At 34.6% G+C, this 24,226-nt stretch overlaps 1 protein-coding gene across 1 annotated transcript in view; it reads right to left on the reverse strand.

Annotated features, from left to right (window-relative positions):
• The window catches only part of GPR158 (G protein-coupled receptor 158), a 402,394-nt gene that overhangs the window by 15,208 nt on the left and 362,960 nt on the right, over positions 1 to 24,226 (reverse strand). Inside the window, exon 7 of the mRNA XM_081043867.1 lies at positions 13,884 to 14,122. Coding sequence (XP_080899993.1) covers positions 13,884 to 14,122 — 239 coding nt within the window. The remainder of the gene's footprint in view (positions 1 to 13,883; positions 14,123 to 24,226) is intronic.

The following is a 24,226-nucleotide window of genomic DNA, read 5'->3' on the forward strand; positions in this document are numbered from 1 at the left end:
TAGAATCTCACTGGACCTCATTCAAATCCTAATTACCTTGCATAATCTGAAGCAATTTAACCTTTCCGGCCACAGTTTCCTTATCTGGAAAATGAGGATAATAAAAGTACATATTTCATGGGATCATTTGCTAATGAAATCAGATAACAGCTATAAAGCACTTAACATGGTTTTTGACATAGGTGTTAGATAAATAAATATATAAAAACATAGATGTTAAATAAATGGTCCTTGTCGTTAAACATGTCATTTGACTGAACGTTGTTATTTTAACTTATTCTGACCAATAACTCTGACAACCCATTTTATCATCTAAGTGACATGACCTCGTTGGAAGACAATATCTAATTAATAAGAAGAAAGCTTTAATTTGGAGAAAACATTTTATCAAATCATTACCTAGAGGTAACCCACTTATATACTGAAGCACTGATTTCGGTCCCCATGTGCCACGGTGTTTTACCTGCCAAAGTTTTAGCATATTTCTACCAGGATTTAAACAATAGGTAGTGCTCCAATTGTTGAAAATCCCTCACGTAAACACATCTGTTAGTGTTACTCTAAAATCCTGATGTGGTTAGAAGCCAAAGGCCAAAATGAACGTCACTCAGAGATCTCCCGGGACTTAGTGGAGGTTCCAATGACTCAGCACGTTGGCGCTTGGCCATGTGCTGTGAATGCGCTTTCCAACCAAGCTCTCCTGGATCAGGAAAAGCAAATCAGGAAATGCTGAGGTCTTCATGAATAACTTTCCTAACTCTTGTATTTCTGTCTATGGTACTACTATTGCATCTTTACCAGGGTTGAAGATTTGGAGCCTCCTTTCATTGGCACATTTCTACTTGGAGTTATTTCTCATATGCATTATTCCTCTCAATGCTCACCATTACAATCCCTGCCTAAGCCCCTTGTTACAACTATTTTTCAAATGCCCCATCAAAACCTGGTTTCACCCTGTGTTAATCTATTCTTCATAACAGTGACAGATTCAATTTTCTGAAACTCCACTTTGATCATGTCAGGATTTGTCCAAATCTCTGTGACTCCATTTTGGTTAACTGATTCATATTTCTATTAGAATATTCACTCATACCTACTGAGGATGCTGGAAATAATTCCTGCCCCCAAAGGAAGACTGTAAGGGGTTCCTTCCAGGGCAGACGTGTCCTCCTAACTTTTGAGATTTTCTTGCTGCATAGGCTTCGTGTAATCTGCGCACATTACTTGGCCTTGTTATTTTGTGCTTTATATTTCTTAGATCTTGACTTCTTGTCTAGTCTCTGACCCTCAGGCCCGCCTTTTGTGAAATACTGCATGCATCTTTATTCATAAATCTTTAGTAGCTCACCATTATTTGACAAATGCTTGGTCCTGGCATTCCCAGCCCTTTATGACGTTCTGTGACATTTCCAACATGATCTCCCAATGCTCCCCAACAGAACTCTAAGCTGACCCAACCCAGGAAGACTCATTGTGCTCTCAACACTCCAAAGATCTTTCTTGCTTTTGAATCTTTGTTCATGCTCTTGTTCACACAAGAAATCTCCTCTCACCCACATTTTCAAATCTTAACCAAGTTTTCAATGTCCATTTCAGGTCTCACGTCCATCACAAGGCCACCTGAAATGATTCTAGCCTACATTGAGTTTTCCTTCCTCTAATCTCTTATAGTCTTTGAATATCTACAGTCCACAATGTAGAGAATAATACCACACAATATATAATTAAGAGACTACTGTTCATGGAGACTTGTTAGTCACTCCCCTCCTCACGCCCAACTAGATGGGACCTCTTTCAGGGCAAGAATTGAGTCTTTCAATTATTTTTTTCTGCCTTTGCCCACACAGATAATAGTACCAGCAGTGAGCACATATATAAGATTTAATAACTATTTGTTGAAGGGAATAAACAGAAATTCTATCAGTTTCCCGTTAGTGGAGATGTAGACTTTCTGCTATTTGACCATTCCATCTCACAGTGCAGGGCCCACACAGGATCTGAAGATCACACTAATATTATTATTAATAGCAGTACTACCTATTTATAGCTGGACCGTAAACTGCGTGGGACTGCTTATTGGCAGTCAAGAATGGTAAGTACAGAAATATTATTAAAGAACACTAGCACAAACATATGCTGTAATGCAAGGATTCATGTGTAGCTGAATTGTCAAAACACTATCTCCTGCCAATCATCGCAGTGTTTTTATATAAGGTTATACTGAAGATTAAAAAAAAAAAAAGCAGTTATCAGATTAATTAGTGTGGTACGATGGAGAATTATATTTTAAAATATAAAACAAAATAAGACTCCTTATAATAGCTAAGCTGAACATTAAAGTCATTTCATTAGCAATATCAAACAATATGCTCTAGCTAAAAAATAATTTATTATTCAAAATACCAATTAAACTAAATGTGATATATATAAAAGTGGTTCTGGGGAGAAAAATCAGTTTGTTATAATTAACTTCAGATTAACACTGCAATCAGTAAAGAAAATATGCAGACGTTACCAAATTTTGCAGTGTTATTATGTGGGAGTTGAAATATGTGTTGTGCTTCTGCTTTAGAAAATAATTCTGGCGTTAAATGATTTTGAAGGAAGGCATGGGTATAGTTACAAAGGGAACTGCATTTACATTTCAAGATCCAAATAGGGTTTTTAGAAAACTGAGGTATTTTAATATCTTCAGATATTAAAATAGGATAACACTCAGTTTAAAAGTTAACTAGTACAGCCTTTAAAAAAATTAATGTACCATAATGAAAGTAATCTCAAGTTATCTTTCCAAAGGGCTGGGTAAAACAAAGAAGTGAGAAATGAGTATCAGTTCTTTGCTGCTGATATGTCCCAGCTCTGAGATCTAAGATCACCTACAAGAGCTGAGAGAAAACCAACTTCAAAGTACAAATGTCTCTCAAGCTGTGGCACCCTGGTTTGCCACATTGCGAAAACATTTTCTATTAACATTTTACCCTCCCTAGCCCCTTTGACAATTATTTATACATGGCATAAATACATACAATAATGAAGAAGCTTTGTGTTTTCAGTTTCCAAGTTTTTCTTTTAAAGTCCTCTTCTAGTTTTCTCTAAATATTATCCACTTAGAAAATTCATGGTGAAAAGAAACTTATTATGCTTTTATTCTAATAATATGGTGGGCAGTACAGAAGTTAAGTATTAAATCAAACAACTTTAATAATGCTTGAAAATAGCTCAAATCCTAGCTTCTTAGTGTTCAACTGGTATACAGACACATTGGTATTCTGAGGCTAATTTGCCTTTTCTCTGCTCAGATAAGGACAATTATGAGAGTTACAATGGTAAAAACAACGAGAATGATACTTTTGAAAGCATTTTCATGTTGAAAGTGACTTTATTAGACCATGTAGCCTCGGGGAACATTTCAGAGTGTGTCTATGGCCACAAATGAGGGTGGTTGGTGACTCTGCTTGCCATGAGGTCAATTTATTCGGCGTGGGATGGAGAAGCATGGAGAAGAAGGTGGGTGGTGTGACATATTTCACAACTAGGACAATGGATGCTGGAACATCTGTTTCCTTCTCAGCAATCTGGGAGCAGTGAGCCCAGGGCTGGGCAGTGTTGAGCTCCAGGACACGCCTGCAGAGAACCTTGTTCCATCCAGTGGCGCTCATTGTGTGGGCAGCAGGACAGGACCTGGAACCCAGATCTTCTTGGTTCCGGACCAAGTTTTCTTAGTCATCTCCTTGGGCCCAGATTTGTCTTGGGCTCTGTTACTAACAAGAGGCTGAAACAAAACCCTTGGAAATATTTTTATCCTAATGAAAAAAACAAGTATTTTTCTAAGCAACAATATTTCTATTTCAAACAACTAATACGCTAATTAGAATAAGCCAGTGGTCATAAAAGGAATTCTACCAGTAAGTACTTTTTGTCCCCTCAGTTAACCCCTTTCAGTGGTAACATCTGTTGAAGTGCCAGACACTGTGCTAAATATACTTTGTATATTATTTATATTTGTGAAGGTTTTATTGTAGAACTGGTGACTCTTTTAAAATGGCTGGGGGGAAAATCTGAACGCTGAAATTTCAAGCTTGGGTCAGAGATCATGTGTGGTAATATTAAGGAATAATCTGTTAATTGCACCAACTACGCAGGTCATAGAGAGACTCAATTATTCTCTAACCCACTCATGGCTGGGAAGCGCTCTGAGGCAAGAACTGCCACAAATGATCATGTATTTTCATGTTGGCTTTTCTTTATTGCTTCCTTCCACATCTCTTTCTAGACCTTAGATCAAGTTCTTCACAATCTCCTCTGGATCTCAAGTGGGAAAGATAAAGTATACTTTTCTCTCTCTGTCTGGTATATACAACTTAAAATCTTTTAAGTCTGGTATGGGGTGACAGAAATTTAGTGAAACACATACTTCAGAGCTCTGCACCCACATTAACAATCATGAATGTGAGGAGAGCTCATAAAAAATAAAATTAGAGACCTCTCACCAGGTCACAGGGTCAACGTCAGGGCAGCAAGCTGTGTCTTCCAGGAACGTTCCTTCAGTTTTCCTCTTCCTGTTATGTGCAGGTATGTAGTTTTGGGGAGGAGGAGTTGGAATTGGGATTATTTGTTAACATTTTAAACATGTATTTTAAAATTTCAACCTGTCAGCATTGACATGATTTTCTTTAGCTGGGATATATCACTAGAAACACACATACCTTTTGAAGAGCTAATTTGAGTGGCTTTAGAGTGACTGTAGTGGGAGTTATATTTTTGTTTATTTATATTCCACCTCTGTGGAAAAATACTTCCCTTGCAGCCTCATTATTTGTATGATGCTAAAGGGCAAAGAGAAAGAATAAATTAAGTTATTTTATACCTTAATTTTATACTTACAGTGTGCCATCTCCTCTTTTGGAAGTTAAAGACATTTTAACTTCCTTGATAAATGTATAGCTTATAAAGTTTTTGAGACCATTTTGCTGAGTTAGGCTTGGCTCGGAACATTGCTTGACCAGTGAGTAAGGATTCATGTGGTCCTTACAAATCTTCTGCTGTTCTGATGGCCATATGGTCTCCAATAGTCCTTTTAATACAAGGAAAAGAGCTGGCAAAATCTTGACAACTGAGTTAATCTCTGGGACATCTCTGTTCAATCATCAAAAGAGAGCTTTCTTTCTTCTTACTGTTCTTCCCCCTTTAAAAGCTGAGGGTCCCACAGGGGAGCTGAAACTCCTTAGAAGAAATGGTAGTCACCACAGATATCTGAACTACTCTTGCTCCATGTTCCTCAAGCACTGTCCCAAGATAATCCCCACCTTTCCCACCAGATTTATTTTAACTTCCAAAAGGGAAAGATAGCACTATAAGTACAAAATTAATAAGTTAATTTACCCTTTTTCTCTGCTCTTTAGCACCATATATAAATAACTACTCTTTAAAGAAGTCCAATATTTTTCAGAAAAGAGAGCACATAAATAAACAAGAAAATAACTCCCACTTCAATCATCCAAAAAATACTCAAGCGAGAACTTCAAAAAGTGTGTTTGTTTCCAGTGATACAGCCCAAGCCAAGGTAAATGAACCGCCAATGCCGTCCAACTTTTGTCATTGGACTGAAAATTAAAAATGCATTTTAAAAAATGGTAGCAAGTAATGCAGCATGGATTAAGGCACGTGGTACATTAGAATAAAAGACGATGCATATAAATGAACTAAATAATGAACATGAATCTAAGTCAGATAAAGAGAAAACCTAAATCTATTTTCCTCAATACTCATGAAATGGTGCTTATATTGCGTGTCATCAGTCATAACATGGCCTAATTTTCTAGGGTAATTAAGTATGTAAATCCTTAGGAACAAATGTTATTTTAGAATTTCCCAATATAACTCGGTAAGAGAGTTATTGTATTCCTTCTAGTTCCTTCTAAGCATTGGCATGTTGACTAATTAAGTTACTGAACACATTGTCTGTTTCGCGTGTGTTCTCAATATTTTATCAGGAAGGAGGAGAACAAAGAAGAGTATGTCACTGGAGAAGAAAAAAGTAAAGATTATATTTCATGTAGTGAAAACAATCCATGTGAAATTCATGGAAACGAATTAGTACTTTCGAATAGTGTAACCAATAGGTAACCAATATTGCTATACCCTGAAAGTATATATTTAAAAATTCCCAAATGGAGTGGGAATCCAAGCCTAGCATACCTGTATAATTATTGCTCAGATTTTTCTCTGTCTTTCTTTCAAACTTGGTAAATAAAATATATAGCAAGGGATGTCAAGCTCTGAGGAATTTCTAGAACCACAAATATCTCATGTATTGGTGGACTTTTCACAACCATGAAGAGATGAAGGGAGATCTTAATTCATGAGAGTCCTTGTCAAAGACTAGTAATTAGATCATATAAATGCAGTTGAGAAAAGTTAGGCCCAATCAGTGATACAGAAAGATGTAGAGAAGAACAGAAAATAAAGAAGATATATTCTTGTGCTAAGTTAGAGAAGGACGCAAAATAGCTTTATTCTCAATTATGTACCTTATCACATTAGACATCATTACCTAACTCTGGAAGAAACTGAGAAAACATTTCGATGTTTACCTAAATCTGCACTAAAGTTTGACACAGAGAATTAGCCGTGGAATGGAAGTTCTAAATGTCCCAGATGTTACCATATATCAGTCACTTTTCCGTAGCCTTGTTGTTTTTTTGTAGCTAAGAATCTGCCCACTTATTCTAACTTAACTTGGTCAGTGGTAGTGCTTTGATATCGTCAGTATATGTTCTGAATATGTAGTCAGAAATTGACTGCTAACCAACTAAATGTACTCAAGAATGAACTCCTCTGTATCACAACCTCTATGATTAAATTTATGTGTTCATAATGTGAAAGCCCTAGACTGCAGAACCCTGCTGGCAACTCTAAATCTAGGTGTCGAGATGTGGTCTTCCTGACTCTAGGGTTGAAATTATAATGGTTAATTCAGGCATGAGAAGTTAACTCTACTCATGTGTCAGTTTGTACCAAGCAAGTAGGAAACTCATAGGTAACACAGTTTTAACTTTTTCAACATGACACATTTTAATGCTATTTTTAAAAATCCTGAACATGGACAACTGATTACCAACTTATCAACTAGGGTAACTGGATTTAAGGGAAGAAAACAGAACAAAAGAAACAAAAACCCACCTGGTAATCCTAAATTTAATATTTTTCAAAATGAGTATGACTTGGGATAGTTTTTGCTTTCTCTATGAAGAGAATGTTTCCCAATCCCAACCCCTTTATTCTTTACATAGCTCTAGGAGAATGGTGGGGAGAAAAAAGTTAGCAAAAGCAAATCAGTTTTATTCTACTTCAGTATTTATAAATGCACTATGGAATATTTAAAAAATGATACTTCTGATTCGCCATGCCAAATTTGTACCAGTCTTTGATTGTTGGACAAGTCAGAGGTAGAATTTCATAAAAGAGCTGGGCATTGCCTGTTTAGTTCATATAATTTGCTCAAAAATACCTCTCCAAATATGAACATACACTTTTACTGATAAAATGAAACTGGATTTTTAGATTTAACATGTTTTTTAATACTGGTCTAATCCTGGCCATAGAAAGTGTCACAGGATAAAGGGAGCTGAAGTCGTTCTTTGTTCTTTCAGCAAATATTCATCAAAAGCCTCCAACTGACAGATGCTTTGTTAGGTGTCAGGAAGGTAGTGCGAGCAATGTATAGGCAATGGTGCTGAGGAGCACACAGCTACTAGGCTGGGAAAGGAAAGAGGAGTTAGCAGATGGAAGAATCAAATTTTTCTTTTGCCTTCGGTGAGCTACAAATAATACACTTAAACAAATCAAATGCTGAGTCGTATAACGATGAACGGTTTAAGTACAGCAGTATTATTTTATTACAGATATTCTCAAAGAGGTATGGCAGTTTAAGTGTTTATAGGTATTCTAGTCTGATCTAGAAATATTGTCGAACTGTCAAATTTTGAAATTCTCTTTCCAAAAAAAAGCATTAAAACAAACAAACACACAAACACACAAACAAAATCAGCCTGCTGTAAAAAGTCTCAAATTGTCCAATGTTCTGTGTTCCATAATCTCGATGTTTATATACTTGTTTGTTTTTATATACTTGTTTATATACTTGTTTGTTTTCCATTAAAGCTTACCTCACAATTTTTATACAGGACAAACAATGGCTATTGAAAACTACAAATAGATGTAAATAACAATGGGATTCTTATTCCCTTTCTATATATTTTTCAAATATTTCCTCAAAGAAGAAACAGGCTCACAGAGGCTTGGAGAGTTTTCTAGCTGTTTTCTATATGTTTCTTCCTTCAGAAACACTTGCGTTAAGAAAATCACCTACCTGAGCAGTTTTGGAGCAGCCCTAAACAGTAAGCTAAAATGGAATGGACTTATTCTTTAAATTTATTTCTAAATTTAATGCTAAGTTTAATATGGATGGAGCCATATTTCTAACTACAGTTTTACCTTCGTGAAAAAAACTAGTATTGCACTCTTTCAAATGGTTATTTTGTACTTTTAACAAAACATTGCTTTCGACAGGTATATCTGATCCAGCATGCACGTTTATCAATGTATTTACCAACTTTTCCTTTTTTTATATAGATTGATTTCTGACACAAATATAAATATCCACAGCTTCTTGACAAAAATTTCCCACAATCTCAAAGTAAAACCTACTTCCTGTCTCTCCACAGCATCTCCCCTATATAGAAACATTTTTGTTGAGGAAACAGGGTATTATTTAGTTTTTAGTACAAGTTTCTTTTTGGCTGTCTGAAGATACATGAGTTTATTCTTGAATAAGAGCCTGAATATAAAAAAATCTAATGGTAAACCTGCTACTTATGGAAATATATATATATATATATGTAACATATATATTAAATATATATTAATATGTATTAAATATATATACATATATTTATATATATACACATATACACACACACATATATAAAGAGAACTGCAAAGATGTGTATGCCACACATTAGAAAACATAAATCAACAGCAGTTAAATACAGAAGAACGCTACAAGCTGAAAGATAAAGAAAACAGCTGTGAGGTACTAGAAAAAAACTTGCAGCAACCACATGTCTCTGATTTTTCAGGACAGTCCAATTTCAAATAGTTGTTCCTCTTGTGATATCATGTGCTTAGTTTTTCTTTAGAGAATTGTGTCACTGCCGAAAAAAATGTGTTATTGAAACTAAAGTGTTCCAGTAGTTTATAGGACAAAAATAATGACTGGGAGATAACAAAAACACTACCCTCAAACAAATTTAACTTCCTCTTGGTCTCTGCACTCTATCACTAGTCTTTCATTTTCTAAGAGACCCTAATGTTATCATTCAACACCTTTGGGAGTATTAGTTTAACTAATTCCTGCCTCTCCAGTCTTGTTACTTCTATCTCACTCCTAAAGCCATGACCTAGATCTTCCCATCATAACCAATCTGTTGTTTTAGCTTCTCTCTACCTCCTTACCTTAATTTAGACCTGGTTATTGTCGAAGAGGCTTCATCCCCTGCAGCCCTCTCAAGCCATGGATCTTGCTTCTCTCTTGTTCTACCCACCTCGGGGTCCTCAGGAAAGTGAGCTCAGGGTCCTTCTTGCTCTCTATGTCCCCCTCCCTGGCATTATCCAGAATTAACATGTTTAAAAAATGCCTACTTTTTTCATAGCTTCTTCCTTGCTAGTGGAAAAAGTTGCTGCCTCATAAGTTTTTTCGCTGGAGGAAGGAAGAACTTAGTGGCAGTAAAGTACAGTAAAAATAGCTCATGACACCAAAGAGCTATTAGAGAGGGAGTAGTTAAACAAATAAGCCAGGAGAGAGAGTTGTGGTCAGAATGAAATTCTTCACGGAGTGATTTGGGAGGTGTGGGAGTTTCAGATGAAACTCACATAAACATAGGTTTCAGATGAAACCTTTCACATAAAGTGAGAGGTTCCTGGAGATAAGGAGGTCAGTGTTGGATGAGTGTGACACAGAAGTTAGCTTAGGTAATATGATGGGGAAAAATGAAAATGGGAAGAATACAGAAAGATTTGTGGATATATAGGCGAGAATTGGAAGACACTCCTTTCTCATGGCTCCTACGTGAGTTTTTAAGGAGGAGTCATCTCAGACAAAAGAGAAACATGGATAGTTTGGAGGTATGAAGAGAGGATACGCATGAGACTTGAAATAATCATTGTGAAGACTGTTCTAGTGGTTGATCAGGGACACAGAGAGTATTAAGAAATGCACATAGCACAACTGAAATAGGTGATGATTATGTTGTAATAAGTTCCTTTTACTTCCTCTGAGTCAGTAGTTTTGTACTTTAGAGGCACGGCAGAATCACCTGGAAAATTTGTTAAACCCAGATTACTGGGCCCACTATCCCCAAGTGTTGAGGGAGTCTGCAGAGCAGTCCAGGAATCTGCAAGAATTCTAGCACATTCCCAGCTGGTGCTTGTCTGAGACCACACTGTGAGAACCATTGTTCTAGGTATTTCTCCATTCAAATGATTCCAACTCACAAATCACTGAATTTGGTACATCTCACTTAAAATACACACACACATACACACGTACGCACACAAGTGTGTGTGTATGTGTGTTTGTGTATCTCCTAAAAGCAATCTGGATTGAATTTATTTGATTCATCACACTGCTTTCCTGGTTCTCTGAATTCCTATAATAGATTTTCCAATACTCACAATAAACGTAACCATCCAGCATTATTCACAAGGTATTCCAACATAATCCTCTTTTTTTTTTTTCATAATCCTCTTTTTTAGTTAGGCATTTCCTTCAGGTTTCATATAATTCTCACCCACCTCCATCACTATTCCAATCAAAGGGAATGTTTTCTACACCTCTTTACAATAATCTAAATATTACCCATGGCTTAAAGAACTCTTTTATGAAGACTCCTGGGTTCTAGTCTAAACTGTTGTCTTCCTTTATTGAACTACTATTGTAACAAGAGTCTTTACCACCTAATTTTGCTTTTTAATCATTTTTAACAATTCTCATTTATCTATATAAGCCAATAGTAAGCTATTAGATGAAGGGAATGAGGCCCTTCACACATTTATATCTCCTACAAAGTACTTAACACAGCACTAGAGCATTATAGCTACTCAGAGCATCTTATTTATTGTATAAAATTCTCATTTATATATAAAGTTTATATAAATGAATTGCAGATTGCTATCAGTTATATATTCCTATTGATTTCTATAGAGATCATAAACGTGACCTTCTAAATAAGTTTTAAAACCATCTTGCATACATCTCAAAACAATTGTGTAAATGCTAGGTGAATAGGCCATGTTTTCCTTCTTTTTTTTTTTTTTTTTAATTAAAGGTCACTGGGGTGACAACTGTCAGCAAAGTTACATAGATTTCAGGTCACAATCCTGCACCACATTATCCATAAATCCCATTGTGTGTTCACCACCCAGATTCAGTAATCCTTCCATCACCATATATTTGATCCTTTTTACCTTCATCTACCATCCTCTTCTCCCCTTCCCCTCTGGTAACCACTAAACTATAGTCTGTGTTTATGAGTTTTTGTTTCTCATTTGTTTGTCTTGTTCTTTTGTTGTTTTTGGTTTATATACCACATATCAGTGAAATCATATGGTTCTATGCTTTTTCTGTCTGACTTATTTCACTTAGCATTATACTCTCAAGATCCATCCACGTTGTCACAAATGTTCCTATATCATCTTTTCTTACTGCCAAATAGTATTCCATTGTGTATATATACTACAACTTCTTTATCCATTCATCTATCGAAGGACATTTTGGTTGTTTCCATGTCTTGGCCACCGTAAGTAAAGCTGCAATGAACATTGGAGCACACGTGTCTTTATGTATAAATGTTTTCAGATTTTTTGGGTAGATACCCAGGAGAGGGATTGCTGGGTCATATGATAATTCTATTCATATTTTTTTGAGAAGCCTCCACACTGCCTTCCATAGCGGCTGCACCAGTCTGCATTCTCACCAACAGTGTATGAGGGTTCCTTTTTCTCCAAAGCCTCTTCAACACTTGTTACTATTTGTCTTGTTGATGAAAGCCAGTCTAACTGGTTTGAGGTGATATTTCATTGTGGTTTTGATTTGCATTTCGCTGATGATTAGTGATGTTGAGCATTTTTTCATATGTCTATTTGCCATTTGTATGTCCTCTGGAGAAATGTCTCTTCAGGTCGTCTGCCCATTTTTCAATTGGGTTGTTTGTTTTTTTGTTGTTGAGTTGCATGAGTTCCTTGCATATTTTGGATATTAGCCCCTTATTGGAAGCATTGTTTGCAACAGTCTTCTCCCATTCAGTTGGTTGCCTCTTTATTTTGTCAATGGTTTCTTTTGCTGTGCAGAAGCTTTTAAGTTTGATATAGTCCCTTTAGGCCACACTTTCTGCTTGTTTATTCCCCACCCAAATATGCCTCATTAAGTAATTTAAGTATTATATTCTTTGTAAAACAGAAAAGAAATATAGTGAGCTTTTCTTCATAGTAATACAGAGAAATGATTTTTCCTAGTTTAGTTAACTTGGATTGAAGAATGTAAAATAACGTTAGAAGTTTCTATTGAGTAAAAATTTTATATCTATACAATTTGTTTAATTTGCGTGTCCAGACTAAAGTCAGAATCAGAATTGCTTCCTACCTTAGTTCTATGCTTTTTCTTCTGCTATCTACTGATATGGATCTACTGATATCTTCTGGTATCGTCTTTGATATTGATCAAAATCAGGATGATTGGCTTTATATATTATTATTATAACCATTCCCTTTATATATTCATGCTGCTTTATAGATATCAGGCCTATAAGATTCCTAAAATATCTTGTCCAGAAAAATATTATTCTGGGTAAAGGGTAAACTAAATACACATTTTATTACCTTCCAGAAAAATACTAAACATGAATATTCAACCAACAATTGCCAAATATAGGAAGACAGAAAACAGGAATTAAACTCATGTGTTTATTTTTAACATCTGCCAAATAAAATTAAGATTTATCTCATGCCTTACTGAGGGGAATGTCAACAAGAAAATAATAAAGGTTTGTTTTCTTTTCTTTTCTTTTCTTTTCTTTTTTTTGGTATCTTTGGAGGCTTAGCTTAAAACAGCTGAATATTAAGAACAGAAACATTCCTATGGATGTCTCTTCTTCATTTTCCATAAAAGTGAGGCACCAGAAGAATAATCTGTGTTTTTGGCCAAAGTCACCATATGGTTCTTCCAAGGGCTTCGGTTTCTCAGGCACATAACTCTTACTACTTCTAAGCAGCCTGGCTTTGTTTTTGTGTAATACTGGACCTGCAGAGAATTTCTAAGAAATTATTTTTAGAGGAAAGATAAATTAGTTAGAGATTTAGCAGAGAAAATCTCCACACAAAAAGTGCCCTATATACCAAGTCTGATATACCGTAGGACCAAAAGTATAGAAAAAAATGCCAGCATGTTTCCTTTTTTCTCCCAATTAAAGAAATAAATCAAGAGAATAGCTACTGTTAATCAAATGGGAACACACTGGTAAGATGGAAAGCAGAAAGTCCTTCATACTGTACAAAGAAGTTGCCTTTATTTACTGTATAGCTCTTTCCTGATTTACTTGACTATATTTTCATAATAATGCTACATACCTTTGAAAAAGAATAGAAACTTTCAGAAAAAAGTTTACATTCCACATATCAGTATTGTCCTTTTCATGATATTGTTTTACTAAAACCATATTAGGTGAAATTCCTTTAGACTTTGTGAAAGGCTTCTAAAGAAGTTCATTTTAATGTTACTGGAAAAAAAAACACAACAAGACAATCATACCAAACAAGTGACCACATACCAACTGCTGTCATGTAATCCCAGCGCTCAATGAGGCAGATTTTGAAGATGAGGTGATTAGATGTTTGCCCTTGGCCAATCAGTGAAATCTGCCCCTCCAAATTCTGGCAAACAGATGAAGTCCAGCCAACAAGAAACCAAAATACTACCAGGAGTATTACTGCCAGCATCCTCATGACCCGTCCACCAGTCATATATGGAATCCGTTGGGCTGTTCGTGAAAGGAACACTTTCAAAACCCTAGAAAAACAAGACATCAAAATGTGAAGGCACACTAAAAATCAGAAAGTAAAATTCTAAAATATCTTATTTTCCTAGGTGAAATTTAAACCCACCAAAACCTATTTATGCAGAATTGAAATGAATAAAACCAGAAACAGTACTGCTTTTATTTTCACTTAATTTTATTCTAGTTTATCTTCCAATGGCAGAACAAATATCCTTCATGAGAGGACAGTGAGTCAATAGATTTGTATAGGATGGAATTCTTTTCAATATGTCATCATATTTCAAGACAAATTCTCAGGGCCATAGAAAGATCTAGGCAAACATTGCTCAAACAGGTTTCTGAGGGATCAAAAAATAGTCCTAAAAGACAGCAGTTGGATTTTACAATATTATACTAAGCTGAAAATTTCCTGAACCAGTTATTTTTTTTTTACAGTAGAATGTTATGAAAGGTATTTTCTGTAAATCAAATTATATGACTCCATCCATAGTCATTTTATCACATTGCCAAAAATAGTAATTAAATAAACATGAAAACAATGATAGGGGTATTTAAATACTAGGGTAACTGAATAAAATCACTACATTAAGGAAGAAATTGGGATGAGCTATAAGAAATGGAGTAATTTTTAAAATTTGAGGTTGTTTTCATGTAAATGTGACTCACATAAATAGCCAGGATTGAGATGAATTAGATAATATCTAAGAACTGTTCCATCTCTAAATATTGTGTGAAGATGAAATCCAACCTCACTGTAGTGATCCAAACACCCACTCTTCATTTAATTTCACTTCCAGAATATTCTTAATGATTTGAACTTCCACTCTCATTCTGATATTTTGTATCACAAAATTGTTACTTGAATAAACCACCGTAAGTAATTTAAAATACTATGAGGATATCTATAATCAATTTCCAAAAGGCAAAAATAAATTCATTTCCCCAACTTTTCTATTTCCTACTCCATCTTATTCTTTCAACATTTTTTTAATGAAGTATTCATATGAATTCTTCATACAAATCATTATAAATCAGTCTGGATGTATTATGTTATTTTTCTCTCTATATAAACCTTTGGTAGCTCTCCCTGAATTAATACAACACATACAGTAAAATTCTAGCAGATTCTTTTTTATCATTTCCCCTCTATATATTTAATGCCATTGTCCTACATCTAACCCAGGATGAAGTTATTTAATTCTAAATAAAATACTTACGCTCAATTTTTCTGTGGAGCAGTGTCAGAAAGATATGAGTATCAAATAAGAGTACAACAGATGATCTCTTTATTTTCCATTTAACTAGTTCACCAGATTAACAGTTATTTTCCATTCCCCATGTAGACATACAGAGCACTGCCAGCTAATGTACTACCTCTCTCTAGTATGCCTCAAGCACCTCTGCTCCAACCAGCTGAACTTCTGTTTGCTAAGAATCAGTTGTATTTGTCCCCAAGTTATGCCCATTGTTATAATCTTATATAATTTAGGTAAATCATAAATCAAATAATTATATGTGACTGAAACAAAAGGAGACTCATTTATATAAAATATCTTGAATACTTTGGTAAAACTCCATAAGGGTAAGTACCTAAAATGAGCTGTTAACATAGGGAAAAGTGAGGAAATATTAATACATTGGAGTGGTCAATAAACATAAAAACTAGAAAGAGTCTACACCCAAATGATTTAAATAAAAAACTCTTGAGAGTCTCACTACTCTTTAAAGAACCAACATTATGCATTATAGTAATTTATGCTAGAAAGAGAACAATACATGCCACACATCAGACCCATAGACAAAGAAAAGGCCTTATTTCAAAAATATTGGTGAATGATTATTTGTATGTTTTAAATTACTGTCTCTATACACTTCTTTAATGTCTTCCTGCCTTAAATAAAGTTATCAATGAATTGACCAATTACTAATCCCATAAGGAGGCTTCTATTATAATCAGTAAATCAAAAGAATCAAAGAACTCCATCTTAGAAATGAGAGAAGTTTCTTGGAAAATTAATATTTTTGCCATTGCCAATCTTATTTTCTCTAAGAGAAACTTGCAGCTACTATATACACATGTTTGTTTCTGGTTGTACCTGGATGAATTCTATATTTTGAATTACTAGAATTTCAAAAGAATAATATGACCCATTTTTCTGGTCTTCTATATTTTGACTATAACAGAAAAAAAAAGAATTATTTCAAATTCTAGTTTGACTTAATCTGAATATCTGAAATATGATTATAAAGAACAAACATTTATATAGTGATAACCATATGGTAGGTATCATGTTACATAACATGGGACTCATAAAATATAGTTTTTGTCTTCTAGAAACTTACAGTCTAACTAGAAATAAGTGTTCAAATAGCTACCCTATTAAACAGCATCTATTATATGTTTTTTGTAGCTAGTAAGTCTAATAACAATAGAATAGGTGGTATTGATCTGGGCCTTCATGGATATCAATAGGTAGAAATGAAAAAAAGTGGAGAAAACAAAAGGAGATAGAATACCCCATAACACAGTACAAACCAGAGAATATTACTTGTCATTGAGAGACAATGGGTGGAACTGTTTGGCAAGAGGGAAAGTTTTTTTCTTCAACCCACAGGAACTCATGGGGATTTTTCAAGTTATTCTGAGGGGTTTTCATCAGGTTGAGAATCATTGCTTCATAGAAAAATAGTTATGATTTATATTTTCTTTCCATGGACAAGATGTGGGAAATCATTTATTTTGTTGATACTTGAAGATTTTCACAATCCACATTGAAATGCTAAAACTCAAAGAAAGTTAATAACAGATTTAAAAACTAACTTTAAAATACTTCCTCAAATTACTTTAAAGTATTTCTTAACCAGATGAGTTTGTTTTTTGCAGAGGAATCTTATATGAACCCAGTTTGGTGACCTTTCAATAAAAAAATTCCACTTCTAAATTATCAGTTTTTTTATGTTTTTCAGATGACCCTTTGGATATTTATTGTATAGTCTGAGAATTCAAGATTGTTATAGATCCTACAATTTCATTTCCAGAGAGGAAAAACCAAAGCAGAAGTCCTCATGAGTCTCCTGTTATTGATTTTACTGGCTTTCAAATACTAGGAAACACAATAACACAACTCTGCACTTTGATATAAGCATTTCAGGATATTGGTTTTTGTAAAATGGAATAAGATGTATTTTTTAGAATTGTCTTAAAATAAAAGGAGAAAATTTTGTTGTATCTTTAAAACATGTGCTATTGTTAGTTTATATGGGTTCACTCCCTATAAACTAAGTTCAAAAAATGAAATCCTTAGGTATGCATTTGTATGAAATACAGCTGTGTAAAAATACAATCATTAAACTTCTTATACAGATTAATTTTTCTACTGTTTTTTTCATATATAAATCTTTAGGCTATCTTCTGTTGGAAGGTTTCACTATTTCTGTAACATACATAAGAGGACTGCGAGAAATTTCAAGGACTTAATATCAAAAGGCATTTAAAGTATACATTCAATACTCATCATTAATAGTAGGTTAGTTCATAGAAATTATGTTGAAATTATGAAAAAAATAGGGCAACCTAGGAATTGACTGTGACTGTATTGTCTGTCTCTACGTTTTCACTTTCCACACATTTCTGGTTTGAGCTCATAAAACTCCACTGTAAGGACTTGTACTTAGGTTATAAATTTCCTCCTTCTGATACAGTACCTAACTGATAGTGCTACTCCTCATTTTACTTGATCTCCCTTCAGCTTTTGGCACAGCTGGAGCACTTGGCTTCCATTATGTCACATTCTCTTGATTTTCTTCCCGTTCCTCTGACAGCAACTTTTTAGTCTCTATTGCAGATTCCTTTTCCTCAGTCTTTCCATTAAATGGCAGTGTCCCTCAAAAATCTCCTGAATGTAGCCATCTTCTATTTTTGTTCTACACCTTGTACCTAGAAAATTTGATCTACTCCCGTTTCAGTTACTTACATGCTGGCGAGTACCAAATCTGTATCTTCAGGTTAGATCACTCTCCTGAGCTCAAAATATGTATGCTCAATGACCTACTGGACATCAACAGGTCCCAAAATGAAATCATCCCTCTTTCCACTCCTCCCTTCTTTAACCCACTTTTCTCTGGTGTCACCTGTCTCAATGACTAGTACCACCTAATTGCTCAAAGCAGATAGTTTTCCCTCATCCCCATTGCAGATATCGAATGAATAAGGAAGAATTTAATTTCAACCTCTTAAATATCTTTCAAATCCTTCTATTTTTCCCTCCACCTTCACTGCCCCCACACAGTTCCTGACCATTAACCTGTTCCTAGAGTAGCTTCCTGACTATTCTCCTTATTGGTCTCACCCACCTTTAATCCACACTCTACACTGAAGCCACAAGGATCTTTCTAAATTGCACTTGTAATCATGTTGCGCTCCTGTTAACTGTCCTCCAGTGGTTCTCCATCCAAATCCTAGCTCCTTGGTACGGTAAAAGGCAGTTAAAAATTGGTTGCTCCTTGCCTCAGCAGTCTCATTTCTCGTCACGTCTTCTTCCTGTGGTCCCTGTGGATGATATGCAGGTTCTTCTATCTGAACTTTTGCACTTTCCTCACTGCACTTCCACCCTCATTCAACACCTAACTGAGCTAATTCCTACCTATTCCTTCATGGCCCAGTTTAGATGATTGCTATAGGCCAGTGGTTCCCAAACCAGGAGCATCAAACTATCTGGTAAGTTATTAAAAATGTGAATTCTTGGGTCCCATCCAGACCTACTCAGTCAGAAACTCCGGGGAGTAGAGCTCTGAACACTGGATTTTAACAAACCCTTTAGGTAAATTCTAATGAAGGCTACAGTTTGAGAACTGCTACTCTACTGTTTTCACCAACAGGCCTGAGACTGGTGCAGGTAGTCTTTCCAATGGGCTGACAGCTCTAGCCTGTCAGATACATTCTTGAGCTTTTATTATTTTGACACCAAAATTTAAACTGTCTTATAATGGACACTTTTCCATTTTCAGAATATTTGCATTTGTTTGTGATATTGAGGCATCTCTTTTGTTTACTAAAAGGAATATACATATACATCCTCCAGCCATCCAGTCTTCTGTTCTATGAATTTAATTGGAATAATCCTAAAGGTCTCCATTGGAGTCAAGTGTCTATTAATTTTACTGCCTTCCTAGAAATTCCAGAGAATAAATGCTTGTGATGAAAGGTAGGAGGTAATTATTACCTCTTACAAATGCAAAGCCACTCAGTTCTCCACAAGAAGCCTGAGAGTGAACCATACACAAAAAAAGCTGATGTTAGTTTGCTTTCAAAGGTCACAAGCCCTCATGTTCATTAAGCTTTTCACTGATTTCTCAAAATTTCATTTTCAGAAGTAAACTAAAGCTATTTCTTGACACATGACATAAACAAAATAAAACACAAAAATCATATAATTATATCAATAGATGCAGAAAATGCATTTGACAAGCTATAACATTCATTTATGATTAAAACACTTAATAAAATTGTTATAGCAGCAAAGTAACTTAAAATAGTAAAAGCCATATATGACAAACCCTCAGCTAATATCATACTTAATGGTGAAAAACTGAAAGCTTTTCCTCTACAATCTGCAACAAGACAGAGATGCCCCTCTCACCACTGTTATTCAACACAGTATTGGGAATCCTAGCCAGTGCAATCAGGCAAGAGAAAGAAATAAAGTGTATCCAAATTGGGATACCCTTTATACAGGGAATAAAAAACTCAAATTGTTACTTTCTGCAGATGACATGATGCTTTGTATAGAAAACCCTTAAGACTCCACCAAAAAACTATTAGGGACAATAAGTAAATACAGTAAAGTTGCAGGATACAAAATCAGTATACCAAAATCCACTGCATTCTTATATACTAACAATGAAATTTCTGAAAAAGAAATAAAAAAAACCAATTCCTTTTGCAGTTGCAACAAAAAGAATAAAATTCCTAGAATAAACTTAACAAAGGACGTGAGGGACTGAAAACTATAAGACATTATTAAAAGAAATTGAAGAAGACACAAAAAAATGGAAAGATGTTCCATGTTCATGGATTGGAAGAGTCAACATAGTTTAAATGGCCATAATACCCAAAGCAATATATAGGTTTAATGCAAATCCCCATCAGAATCCCAATGGCATTTTTTAAAGTAAAAAACACAAATCATCAGATTTGTGTGGAATCACAAAATACCCTGAAGAGCCAAAACAATCCTGAGAAAAAAGAACAAGGCTGGAGGTATCACACTCCCTGAGTTAAATTTATGCTACAAAGCGACAATAATCAAAAGAGCATGTTATTGACAGAAAAACAGGCACACAGACCAATGGAACAGAATTGAGAACCCAGAAATAAACCCACATATATGTGGACAGATAATTTTTGGCCAAGGGGCCAAAACATACAATGGAGAAAAGAAAGTCTCTTCAATAAGTGGTGCTGGGAAAACTGGAAACCACCTGCAAAAGAATGAAACTACACTGCTATCTGTTACCATATACCAAAATTAACTCAAAATGGGTCAAAGACCTAAATATAAGACCCAAAACTATAAATTGCACAAAAGAATTTATTGGTACTAAATTTATGGACCTTGGATTTAGAGAGGATTTTATGAATTTGACCTCAAGGGAGAAGGGAGTAAAAGCAAAATACATGAATGGGACTATATTAAATGACAAATCTTCTGCACAGCAAAAGAAATCATCAATAAAACAAAGAGGCAACCAACTGAATGGGAGAAGATAACAGTTTTGATAAGGAGCTAATATCCAAAATATATAAAGAACTCTTACAGCTCAACAACAAAAAAGCACAAATAATCCAATTTAAAACTGGGCAGAACTGAATAGACACTTCTCCCAAGAAGACATACAAATGGCCAACAGATATATAAAAAAAATTCTCAACTTCACTAGCTATTAGGGAAACACTAATCAAAAGCACAATGGCTCACACCAGCTTAGAATGGCTACTATCAACAAGACGAGTAATAACAAAGAGGAAAAGGAATCCTCATACACTACTGGTGGGAATGTAAATTGATACAGCCATTATGGAAAACAGTACTGCGGTTCCTCAGAAAAATAAGGACAGAATTACTAGATGACATAGCAATCCTTTTTCTGGGTATGTACCCCCAAAATCTGAAAACATTTATCCATATGAGATATAGTTACCCCTATGTTCATTTCAGCATTATTCACAGTAGCCAAGACATGGAAACAACAAAATTGCCTTCAATAGATGGCTGGATAAAGAAGATGTGGTACATATATACAATGGAATATCACTTGGCCATAAGAAAAGCTGAAATACTGCCATTTGTAACAACATGGATGGATTTTCAGATTATCATGCTAGGTAAATTAAGTCAGACAGAAAAAACTGAGAACCATATGATTTCATTCATGTGTAGCATATAAAACTGACAGCAACAAAGGAAGAAGACAAACAAAAACTCATAGACACAGACAAAAGTTTAGTGGTTACCAGAGGGTAAGGGGGTAAGTGTAAAGGGGGTCAAATATATAGTGATGGAAGGAGAACTGACTCTGGGTGGTGAACACACAATGCAATATATAGATGATGTATTACAGAAATATACACTTGAAACCCACATAATTTTACTAACCAATGTCACCCCAATAAATTTAATTAAAAATGTTGTCTTTTTGGATATTTCATGTAAATAGAATCATAGAATATGTAGCCTTTTATGTCTAGCTTCTTTTACTGTTCTATTGGCCATTTGTATATATTATTTTATGAGTCTGTTCAATTCTTTTATATTTTTGTTGTATTATTTGTATTTTCATAATTTGTAGAAGAACTTTACATATTATAAAGTCCTTTATCAGATATATGTTAATATTTTCTCCCTCTCTATGACTTGCCTTTTCCCCCCTTTTTAAAAATTGATGTATAATTGACAAATAACATTATATTAGTTTCAGGTATACAATATAATTATTTGATATTTGTATATATTGTGAAATGATAACCGCAATAAGTCTAGTTAACATTGTCACCATATATATAATTACACAATTTTTTTCTTGTGATGAGGACTTTTAAAATCTACTCTCTTAGTAACTTTCAAATGTGGAATACAGTATTATTAACTATAGTCACCAGGCTGTAGATTACATACCCATGAGTTATTTTATAACTGGAAGTTTGTACCTTTTGACTCTCTTTACCAGTTTTGCCCAATTTCCACCCCCCACCTCTGGCAACTACTAATCTGTTTCTTGTATCTATGAGCTCAGTTTGTTTTTTGTATTTTTTTTTTAAAAGTTCCACATAGATTGCCACGGGGATACAAAAGTTAGTTTGGGGAATATAATCAACAAGGTTGTAAATATTTTGTACGTTATCCAATGGACACTTGTTTTATTAGGGAGACCACTTCAGGGATGGTGTAGATGCCTGATCATTGTGCTGTACACCTGAAGCTGAAGCTGAATAATAATGAATGTCAACTATAATTTTTATATATATATATGTGTATATATGTATATATATGTGTATATATACACTTCTATACATATATGTATATGTATATATATACACATATGTATATATATAGTCACAAGAAGTGGAGTATAGCATTAGGAATAGAGACAGAGGAAATGTAACAACTGTATGCAATGTCAGAGGGGTAGTAGATTGGGGAGGGGGTTATCACTTTGTGAAGGGTATAAATGATAAATGTCTATTACATTCTTTTGTACACATTAAACTAATAAAAAAACCCACATATGTGATTATATGGTATTTGTCTTTCTCTGTCTGACTTATTTCACTTAGCATAGTGCCCTCAAGGTCTATCTGCGTTGTCACAAATGAGAAGATTTCCTTCTTTTTATAGCTGGATAATATTCCATTGTGTATTACCTGTCTATCTATCTATATATCTCTACATAGATACACACACACACACACACACACAAACACGTGCATATAATATTATACCATCTGCAAATAGTGTCAGTTTTACTTCCTCCTTTCCAATTTGGATGCCATTCATTTATTTATTTTTTATCTCTCTCTCTCTCTCTCTCTCTCTCTCTCTCTCTCTCTCTCTCTCTCTCTCTCTCTCTCTCTCTCTCTCCTCCTCCTCCTCCTCCTCCTCCTCCACCTCCTCTTCCTCCTCCTAAGTGGCTACAACTTCCAATCCTATGTTGAATAAAAGTGGTGAGAGTGGGTATCCTTGTCTTGTTCCTAATCTTAGAGGAAAAATTTTCAGCTTTTCAACATTGAGTACAATGCTAGCTGTGGGCTTGTGATCATATATGGCCTTTATTATGTTGGGGTATAGTCCCTTTATACCCACTTTGTTGAGTTTTTATCATATATGGATGCTGAATTTTGTCAAATGCTTTTTCTGCATTTATTGAGACAATCATATAATTTTTAACCTTCCTTTATCACTTTCTTGATAATATCATTTGATGTACCAAAGTTTTTCATTTGGTGAAGTCCAATATAATCTATTTTTCTTTTGTTGCTTGTGCTTTTGGTATCTCTCCAAGACTATAAATAGTTATACCTATTTTTATAATTTTAGCTCTTTGATCCATTTAAAATTAACTTTTGTATATGGTGTAAGGTAGAGGTCAATTGTTCTTTTGCCTGAGGATATCTGGCATTGATCTATATGTCTCTTCCTAGGCCAGCATCACAGTGTCTTGATTGCTGTAGCTTTGAAGTAAGTTTTAACAATCAGGAAATATGACTGCTCCAAATTTGTTCTTTTTTAAAAAACATATTGTTTTGGCTATTAGGGGTGCTTTGCATTTCCATGTGAATTTTAGGACCAACTTGTCATATTCTGCAAAATTGTCAACTGGGATTTTAATAGGGATTAGATTGAATCAATTTGAGAAGTATTGCAGTCTTAAGACACTAAGTTTTCCAAACCATGGTCAAGGGATGTCTTTCCATTTGTTTAGGTCTTCTTTAATTTCATTCAGTAGTCTGTAGAGTACCTGTCTAGCAGTTGTTTTTAAATTTATTCCTACATGTTTTATTTTTACACTACTATAAATGAAAATTTCCCTTAATTTCAGTTTCAGATTGTTGCTAATGT

The sequence above is a fragment of the Rhinolophus hipposideros genome (assembly GCF_964194185.1).
Source record: "Rhinolophus hipposideros genome assembly, chromosome: 1".
NCBI classification, from domain to species: domain Eukaryota; kingdom Metazoa; phylum Chordata; class Mammalia; order Chiroptera; family Rhinolophidae; genus Rhinolophus; species Rhinolophus hipposideros.